This window comes from Egretta garzetta, unplaced genomic scaffold (assembly GCF_000687185.1).
Source record: "Egretta garzetta isolate BGI_Z169 unplaced genomic scaffold, ASM68718v1 scaffold161, whole genome shotgun sequence".
NCBI lineage: Eukaryota > Metazoa > Chordata > Aves > Pelecaniformes > Ardeidae > Egretta > Egretta garzetta.
This window is the reverse complement of record NW_009258754.1, coordinates 4,592,809-4,603,006: the sequence shown is the minus strand read 5'-3', so window position 1 is coordinate 4,603,006 and position 10,198 is coordinate 4,592,809. Positions and strand designations below refer to the sequence as shown.

Sequence of the window (10,198 nt, the reverse complement as noted above, 5' to 3'; positions counted from 1 at the left end):
TCTGCCTTGCTCCCTCTGGTATTGCCCACTACCTCAGCAGAGGTGGGTTCAGCTCATGCCCTTTTCCTGCTTCTTCAGCTTTGGGAACAGCTCTGAGTTCTCCACAAACCATTTTTTCTGCATTTCTGAGACACGCTGGTTTGGTATCTTTCGTTTTAGGTGTAGCAGGGCCTGATAACAGGGGACACAGCTCAGCAAGCGACTAAATATACACCCCGAATAGGCAAAGAAGCTTGAGGTGACTAAAAATAGTAGACGTGATTTTGCTGACTGACAAATGAGGAGAGAAACACGATGCAGAGTAAATGCTCAGAGGGTTGCGGTTTGGAGAGGAGTGCTATCTGAAAGACAGCAAAATCTGTCATCCCTGTCTGGGAGGTTGCTTGTTTCAAGGGAGCAGCAGCCTGAGCTCTCGACGTAGATGTACTGACGTAACTAACAGCCACTGCCACAGACAGCCACAGCTTCCTCAAAGGAAACAGGCTCGAAACCTGAGAAACCCACATCAGAAAATCTAACTGGTATCACCGTTTACTCATTTCTGGTAACCAAAGGCCAATATGGACTACGGGAAAAGAAAAAAAATCAGTTCAAGGTCTCTACCTTCAGCACACGAAGTCCCATATTCACAGTCAAAATCAGTTACTGCTTTACAAAATAGAAGGACCTGTGATAGCAACACCTCCATCGACTTCAGATGGAAAAACCCCACAGCTGACTGCTGGCAAATTGTAGTGCTGCCACAGCAGGTGCAAGCTGGTATGGACTGACCTCTCCTCTGAAGCGCCGGGCTTGGATGCGAGTGTCATCTCTCGGGAGAAAGACCCCCACATCCTCACAGACACAGCCTGCTCTTCCTGCACGCAAAGCAAAGCCCTCTCGTCCACCCACCCCACAGACAGCACCCCTGCCACATACAGATGCCGGGCACTACCGGCACTTAGTGCCGCTGCTCTGTATGATAAAAAGCACTGGAGAATCTGTGGGATAAATTGTAGGCAGGGCAAGGAGATCCAGTCCTGCCTCCCAGAGACAACTACTCCCTTATTAAGACACTCAGACCCAGGGGAGCTTGGTGGTGAACAGCCCCCCAGGGATGGCCAGAGCAAGCAGGGGTGGCCAGGCAGGGTTTGGGACCGGAGTGATTGCCAAGCTAGAGCTCTGGAGAAAGGAAAGTGAGAGGCTATGCACAGGGAAAAGGCAGGTGAAGGAAAAAGACAAGAAGGGGGAGAGGAAGGGAGAGAGATAAACCGTTGCAGCAAAGGCAGTTCATCCTTGCATCCACCGAAGCATCTCCCACACTCCAAAAAAGGCTCCTCTGCCAATTGAATGAAAAAAAAATCCTCCCCCCAAGCATCCCCCCCCCCCCAAAAAAGGCCCCCCTGCCAATTGAATGAAAAAAAAAAAAAAAAAAAAAGAGTCCTGTCCTCAAGAGCAGTTATGCTTGGAGAGAGGAGAGGGAGTGAAATGAGGAGAAACACCAGGTGACACCAAGTAGGGAACACCACCTGGGCCATAGCCCTGGCAGAGTCACAGGGGTCAGTGCTCAGCAACAGCAGGTCCCTGAACGAGCCCATTACCAGCAAGGAGAGACCTTCCAGGCTGAAGAGCATTAGGTCAGAAAAGAAAATAATGTGTGTGTGCACGGATATATACACATGCACACACATATATATAGCGCACAGTTTCCAAGGCAACCAAACTCCCTGTGCAGAGCACTTCAGCAGCGCTTGCAGGGCACGCAGCAGCATTTCCACAGAGAACACAACTGATGGCTTTTGGACTCAAAGAAGCCCGGGAGCCAAAAAAAACCCCGAAACCACTCTGTAATTAAGAGACTATCACAACCGAAGGCAAAAAGGTTGCAATAAATTAATCTAATCACATCTTTAAACGACACCACTGCACGTGACTAGCGAAGCCACCTGCCTCAGAAGTCACTTCACAGCATTGGAAATTAGAATATCAAAAACAACCACTGGCTAATTAAAATCCCCAGCTTTGTTGCTGTATGACAAAGACAGCAGGATGTTCCAAACGCAGCCTTGCACGTGGGAGCTTCTAAGCGCTCAGTGATCATATTTTCCTTCTCCCCCCTCACAAGACATAAACCCCCCTCTTTTCTCCTTTTTCCATCCCTTTCTGGAACTAAGGGGCTGTTTCTCCTCCCTCTTTGCACAGGGGTGAGGAATTTATTTCCATATATATTTTTTATTTTATTTTTTGGCAGAGGCACAGCTTCCAGCTGGAGTTTTTCCAGCCTCCCTCTCCTCTTTCCCAGGAGTAAAGCCATTCAGAGCATTAGCAGAGCCAACAAAGCCCCTTATAAAAATAAGGCTATTCTTACCAGGCACATAGCTAGAGCCCCAGGCGTCACACTGAACAGGCAGGCAGGCAGAGAGATAATAAACAGCTGTGATAAAAAGGCAAAAAAATGTCCCAACCTGGGTGTTTAACAGCCTGACTGCCAAAATATGGAGTCTAATCAACATGGCCCAATTTCCAGAAATCAACAGGAGCTGCAGCCACTCACTGTGACGATGGGGAGAATCAGCCCCTGCCCTGGGGTAGCTCCACCACCACAGCTAAAAGGCTCTGGAGGACCTGCACAGACCTCACCCCAGAGAGGAAAGGAGCAAGCACAGCCAAGTGAAGGCCAGGTACATTTTTGCAACCCTGAAGTGTGAGGTGGCATTAAAAGAACGGGAATTTTTCCCAGAAGAAGAATGAAGGTAAAGCTTTGGCATTGGGTCTCAAAACCTATCTAGAGCAATTAAAGACAAAAGGCAGCTCAAGCCAGAATGAAGCAGAGCGGCTGCTCTGGGAATAGGGGAAGCTCTTACCTTGAGGGGTTGGCAAAGTTAAAGAGAGACTTGATTCGAAGGTAAAGACATATGCAGGTGGGCAGACACCCGACTCCTTAAAAGACCTTTGACCAATGCCAAAAACATTCAAGAACTTTGAGAAACTGGTGGAAGGAAATGCCAACAGCTTTCAGCTCATTCTCAGTGTAGGGTCTTCCTTCTCCACCCAGGTGAAATGCAGAGAAACTGCTACCAGCTGCACACAAAACCAGCCTGCTTGCTTCTACCTTCGCACATGGCTTTGGAAGAAACAAGCCACAAGCTTGACTGCCCAACAAAGTGACAAGCTGTCCCATGGCCACTGGACTACGTGCTTGGGAAGGAGATGGACAGAATTCCCTTCTGACAGCCACACACTCCCCTTTTTATAGACTAAAATTGTACAATTGCTCCAATACAAAACAAAACCACCTACAAACCTGTGCAAGAGGCCCAGGGAGTCGTGGGCACAAGTCAAGAGTGCTAGTGACTGATTGTGCAAAAGGTGCAAAGGATTGGGTGCTGTCTCAATACATTTGGAAGCAGAAAATGTGACAAGGAAAAGACATCCACACACATCAAAATGTTTCACACAATTTCAGCTGAAGTTGTTCACTGTCAGTGATGGCTTTGAATCCTGATGAAGCACCAGAGCAGAGCAACGGTGAGGCAGAAGACTCACTTGAACACCGTGGCTAGGCTCTAACCACTGCTTTCCCCCAGGGAGCTCAACATCCAGATAGTTCTGGGGTCCACTGAAACTACAGCACTTACCTCTGAGCTTCTACAGTCAGGCAGGAGGAGATGGTCAAGAGCAAATTAGCTGTTTTGGATGTCACCAAGGGCAAGCCAAGCACTGCTGATCTGGTTGTAGCTAATTAAGCCATTGCTGTCCCACCTCGCTCTTCCACTAGAGATGACGGATTCCCAAAAGGCTGGTAGAAAGAGGACACAGCCACGCCCAAGATGCTTACATGCTGGAAGAGCCAAGGTAACTGCCTTCTGCTGCCTCTGCAGACAAGAGGGGACATCAGAGCCATAAACCGGTACTGTTTGTTCCAAGCAGAGGAGTCAGAGTCCAGCATTTCCCGGAGTTCAAGCTGATGCATCATAACAAGGAACCAGATTTCAGGTTACGATGCGTGCCTCTTCCCTGAAAATCAGGACTTAACACAGTGTCACACTATAAAATGAAGTCACTGCTCCCTTTCAGAAACACTGACGGCAATTATGTCTTCTCCCAGCAGCAGTGTAGGAAAACCCTGACAGTCAGTCCTACACTCAAAAATTCACCACAAAGAAAACGGTGTCTAGTTTAACAGCAGCAAGAGCGGAGGCAAATTTACCCTCCTCAGTTTTATTGTTCAAACTGACTTCAACAGTAGGGCATGGCAGCAAGGAAGACAACTCTGCAAAGCAAGTGCAGAGGGATGGATTAAAAAAAAAAAACAACCCAAACCCCTCACACTGTCCTCCCTCAAATGGTAACACTAGCATTAAAAACAACCAAAACATGCCAAGGTTCCTACACATTACCTGGGAAGAAAATACCCTCCCAGAAGTGAAAACACCTTTTCCATCTCCTGTAAACCTATTAATGAGCAAAGATTTGGCAGCACAGAAGCAGGAATTGCAAAACTGCACACAAGGACAACCCATCCTCCCTAGACGCTGCATCTCTCCAGACCTGGAACGACTTGCCGTGCTGCTCAGGAGTCCCCCCCTCCTCTGAGCAGCCGTATGGCCCACCTGCCAGGCCACCTAGAATCATAGAATCATTTTGGTTGGAAAAGACCTTTAAGATCATCAAGTCCAACCATTAACCTAACCCTGCCATCCCACCACTAAACCATGTCTCCAAGCAATGTCCACCTCTCCCCGAACAGCCACGTGAGCAGCACAGTGCAACGCCAGGGTGAAAACCAACGTTCTGCTTATCACTGCACAGCACAGGGTTTCTTACAGCAGAGCAAGAAGGGTACTGTGCTATGGACGGGACCTATATTGTTGCAGTATTAATACATGCAGCGTGTGCAGCAAAGCTTCTGCCTCTTGCCTACATTTGTTTTCTTTGTTCCCTATAAAGCTGCTTCTTTTAAAAGATATTTCTTTGTTTTCTGTGTTTCGCCGGAGACCTTGCTGCACCCAAAGCAGGCAAGTGCAACAGGTTCTTCCCATGTGAAGAACAGATGTGTGCAAAGCTGTGTTGGCTTCAGCTCTCCACCAGCTTTGGGAGAATGCACACCTCTAGACAGACATTCCAAGTTTTTGTGTCTCCAGCTCTTCAGTCTACATCTTTTTGGTGAGAGAGCGCTCTGTTTCCAAATTCAGTCACATTTATAACATTTCTACTAGAAATAGTCATTCCCTCTCTTAATCCTCCTGCCAATTTTAGCTAGATCCTTTGTCATGTTCCACTGCAATATCAAATATTCATGTCTGGCATGCAGTAAGATCCTCAAGTCTAGTGTTTCACTATAGTGGATCCTGTAAGGGCGTGGAGATGGGTTTCCAGTTCCCTTTTCCTCCGCTTCCAAGGCATCCCCAAACCATGGAGAACCAAGAACCAGCAACGATGCTTCTTTTTAAGCTGATGACTTCATACAGGACACAAAAAGAAGTCATCGCTTTGGCCCACGTGGATATGGGAGGGTCAGGCAAAGGCCAGGAATAATCTGTTACAGGAGGCAGCTTCTTCAAATTAATATCTATTGTGTTTAGATCTCCAGATCAAGACGTCAACACAGTGAAAAGACCCAGCGCTCAGGAGCATCAAGCCTGGATTCAAGCACGCAAACATGTCAATGAGCATAATCAATCCACACTGCTGCCAGCTAGTTTTTCTCCCTCTCTCTGGATTTACAGCTTGCTTTGTGAAAAAGCCTGCTTAAAAGACCTTCCCTCACATCCCCTTCCCTCACCATCTGTCTTCTACCTTACAGCATCCCGCAAGGCAGTCGCTCACAAACCCCAGCTTTGCACGGGCACAGCAGCTACCACCAAGCTGGCGTGAGCCCACTTTACAGGGCCAGTGGAGATGCCTGCATGGCCAGCAAGAATCGCTGCTCCTCCGCCTGCCTCACGCGCTGGTGCCCAGCTCTGGAGCATCGTGGCTCATGGCACTCCAGTACCTCTGGGAAGGCCAGAAGCAGCACTGCTGCCTGTCCTGCTCCGATCTGCTGCCACCTCCCATAAAGCACATGTCCTCTCGGGCTCGCTCAGGCAGATGCAAAGTAGTCACAGCTCACTGTCCCCGCCTGAGTGCAAGAAAAGGCAGGGGAGTGGGGGCACAGCAACAGCCCCAGGAACGAGACACTATCTGTCTGCTAAGAGCTCCACATCCACAGTGGACCTGCTCCTCACTGAGGAGTTTCACAGGAAAGAGAGTTTCCTGGGCACCAGAGAGGCAGCCACCCCCTCAGGGAACATATTCCCTAAGGGTTTCAGGGCTTTCCCCTGCTATATCTGTACAAACAGGGAAACGACACTTGGTGTGGGAGCTTCCGCCGGCTGCCCCAGGCTGGCAGCAAGGAGATGGCTGGGGCGGCTCAGCCATCAGCCACCTGGGGGGGGGCAGCCCTGCAGCCAGGAGGCTGAGGCTCCCCACCGGACGGTCCTGCTGAGGTGCAGCCTAGAGAGATGACACAGAGAGACAGAAGGGTTGGATAGATCCAGCACCGGGCAGCTAGCGGCTTCTTGTGGGAAGTGTTTCCAGATGACCAGAGTGTGATCCAAAGCCCATCAAAAGGAATAGTCTTGTTGAGTCTTGAGGAATGCAGATGAGAGGAAAGGCATGAAACCAAAGCCTGGTATTACTGGAACCAACCAAGAGCAAAATGTCAGCCACATCCACAGGGCACCATTGTGTGCACCCTGGAAAGCCCCTCGCTGCCCCTGGGCCTCTGTCTGACCCGCTGCCAAGGTGTTTCCAGAGGGCTTGCCAGTGCCTGCAGGTATGGAGAGTGCTCTCCTAATCCTCCTGCTTCATCCCTAACACCCTTCTCTCCCACCAGCCAGACCTAGCAGCCACAGCCTGAGCAGGCGCCATGCTCTCCTCGACATTCATCCTTCTGGCAAGCTGAAGATGAGCACAATTGCATGTGCCATCTCAGCACTGCCCTTCAACAGGTTTTGCTTTCTGCTTCCTCTCCCCAAAGGCTTCTGTGAAAGCATTCCCCAGGGTGCACAGATATCTTCCCATCATCCGCAAACCATTCCAGTCCCCACAGACACCCAGTCTGCGCTACAGCATTTGCTGTAAGGTACAATTCACCCCGGGGTGGCAGGGAGAAGCATTTGGCAGAGCCCTTGGCCAGGGCAGCTGAGCAGCTGGTCTCTGCTACACAGAGAGCAAGAGGGATGAGAGGTGACTCTTCCCTCCAGTTCTTATCAGTTACCCCTCATGAAGCAGAAGATTTTAATGAAACCCCTTCTCCTCCTGCTTTCACGCTGTCTCTGCAGAATAACTAGCTGCTAGTATTAGAGGGGTTTACAAGGAATCAACCAAAATAAAAGCCCAAACCAAATTTTGACTGGAGAGCTCCATCCATCAGTTTTACTCAGTTCCTGTGGATTTCAACATCCATCACAAACACAAGGAGCATACTTCCCAGAGCAGCTAAAGACACAGCATGTGTATTTATTTCCATTTCGGACGGAAAATCCAGAGTTCAATTAAAACTTGCTGAATACTATTTTGCAACTGAGATTTTTTTTCCCAACAAATACAACAAATTATTTTACTGACTGCATAACCTCAAACTGCCTTCTGCGAGGCTGCTACATCCTCCCAGCTCCTACTAATTATAAGATTACTTTCTTTTATAAGCCCTTAAAAACGTTGCAATTGCCTCAAAATTACATGGATTTTTCTAACAGAGTTCAAACTGTTCTTTCCAATTCAAACTGAGCTGCACAGGGGAGAAACAAGGCTCAGCACATGTGAGCTTGCTGTCAGGACTCCTCACCTACTCCTTGGGATACATTAGCATCACAGACATCTTCCTGCCTGCCACATCTTTGCATTCATGGAGCACCTGCCAAAATTCGGAGGCTGCGGAAACTGCCGCCGAATCATTTCCCAGCTCTGGCTCCTATCACTGGGATTGAAGTTGTGAGATCAAAGAGGAAAGGAATGCAGAACATCTTGTTTGCATGTCACCAATGCCATATTGCTGCAAGGCAGCTAGAGCAAGACACACACAGACAGGAGTTACTGGCAGCAGAGAGCATGGCAAGAAAGCCTGGCTACGGAAAAACCAACCCCAGAAGCTGGGCGTTTTACAAAGCAGCACGCACCCTCGGTCCAGCTAAATACAAACTACAACCAAAAGACCATTACCAAAGAATCCAGTGTCACAGATACCGTGAAAAATAGCATCAGGAAAAGGCCACCCTCTTGTCAGTAGATGTGCTGCTCCCTGGACACCTGGACACCTCATGCTGCACTGACTCACCGCAACCTGCTCCTGCCCTTCTGTCATGGGTCTTACACTGATTTTCTTACATGCCTGTCTGATGGAATTAAGAGACTGCTAAAGAGTCTTCGTTCTACATTCGTATTTTTACGTTTCTTTGTAACTCACGTGGGCTTAAAAGAACAACACGGTGCCCCCCAGGAGGCAGAGAAAGGCCCAAGGCATCGTAAAGAACCCAAAATTTGTTATTTGCTACCTAAGCCAATTTCATTCATCTGGCAGAATCTGAATCAGAATAATTTTGATTGCTGGGATCTGGCAGCACTAGTGATGGGAATAAGCTTCTGTAATTTTTACTTTATTCTTTTTTAAATTCCTTTTCTCACAGTGCATGTGAGGAGGAGCCAGGTCCTGCCGAAGCTCATGAAGAACAACCGACTTCCCGGCTGCAGAAAGCTGGTTTTGTGGCCGCATGAGCTGGAAGTCCAGTGTGATAGTCAACTTACAGGGTTGGACATCAAAGGTGGGAAGAAACCTACCACCTTCTTTTGTTCGTAATTAGGAAAGATGAAGTCTGGAAATCACCAAGAGATCACAGTTGGCCACATCGCCCCATAACAGGTTTCTATACAGCTCCCAGGCATTAGATTAGTAGATGCAATCATGACAGACTGAGCACATTCAGACCCTGACAGCACAGCTGAGAGCTGCAAGCACATCCGTGCGTGATGTGAGAGATCATTAAGATATAAGCGATTCTGTGAACTCTCTGCAGAACTGAGCAATCTCCTGAAGCCCCTACTGCAGAACAACTTCCCGGGGCAGGCAATTCCCACTCGGTAAGGCACGTGAGGAGGGACGCTCTGCACTGCTGCAGGAATGGAGCAAAACCACAGCTACCCTGCAGTTTTTTGAGTCAGGGAGATAACAGGGTTCAATAAATGCTCAAACTGCACTTGCAGTCTGAGGCATTTATAAGGAATAGAGAAAAAACATTTAAGTCTCCTGCTCTGATACAGAAGCACTGTAGCAAGGCAGACTCGATGCTGTGGGCCAGGCCCACCTCTCTGGACAACACCCTCCCACTAGACAATGCCACAAAACCCCAGCAGGTCTACCCTCACAGAAGAGCTTGCAAGCCAGGGGCTCTCTAGCACAACAGACGTCAGATGTGCTCAACTCTTGGCCAAATACAACAGTGCTCGTTCCATCTTCTCCTCCTCGAGAGGGGCAGCAGCCGCACCACCCAGCGCTGCCTGCCAGCGCCTGCCCGTGACTCACGCAGTCGGGATGGGACTCGGCATAACTCTATCCCAAGGCCCCAGCCACACTCTGCATCTGCCAGGGACACCCCAACGCCTTCATTCACCTCGTGCCTGGCAGGATCCCAGCCTCCGCAGGCATAAGCACTCGTTCCCCTCCAATCCCCATCACCTGAAGCCAGCAGAACAATTCAACTTCAGCATGTCAACTCCCATCTTGAAAACGGCAAAGCATCTAGAGAGCTGCGCATGCTCTTATCCCTTTGCTTCTCATCTTGCTCCAGCACCAGCCGTTTTATTCCTCTTGCCTCTTCTCCATGCCAACCCTGAGCCTTCAGAGATGTTAGAATTTGAAACCCTCCCCCACGAACAATCAGTCCTAAATTACGTTCTCCCAGGCAAAACCACCTAGACCGAAGGGTTGAGTTCCAATGCCACTTGTCCATGCAGGGCATTTACTTCAGTGCCCACGGATGCCACCCCCCATAATGGTGCAACTGCCCCATCCTCTCCCTACTTCTCCAAACTTCAGGTGCCCACGCACTCTCCAGGACGTGAGCTCACACCCACAACGCCAGACGCCTTCATCCCTCCCAAGGCGCCCCTCCGAACAGGGGCGAGCCGCCAGCAGGCACCCGGCCCCCACGCAGGCACCTTTCAGCTCCGAACAGCCCTA

The 10,198-nt window shown here is 49.4% G+C and overlaps 1 protein-coding gene across 6 annotated transcripts in view; it reads right to left on the bottom strand.

The window, feature by feature from the left end:
* ITM2C (integral membrane protein 2C) overlaps positions 1–10,198 on the bottom strand; it is a 31,205-nt gene that overhangs the window by 16,582 nt on the left and 4,425 nt on the right. The window contains exon 2 of one of the 6 annotated variants that reach the window (XM_035888863.1): positions 3,818–3,943. The exons of 4 other annotated variants lie outside the window; for them this stretch is intronic. In XM_035888863.1, coding sequence (XP_035744756.1) covers positions 3,818–3,943 — 126 coding nt within the window. Of the gene's footprint in view, positions 1–3,817; positions 3,997–10,198 lie in introns of all 6 variants that reach the window. One more of the 6 variants, XM_035888865.1, reaches the window with a different exon arrangement.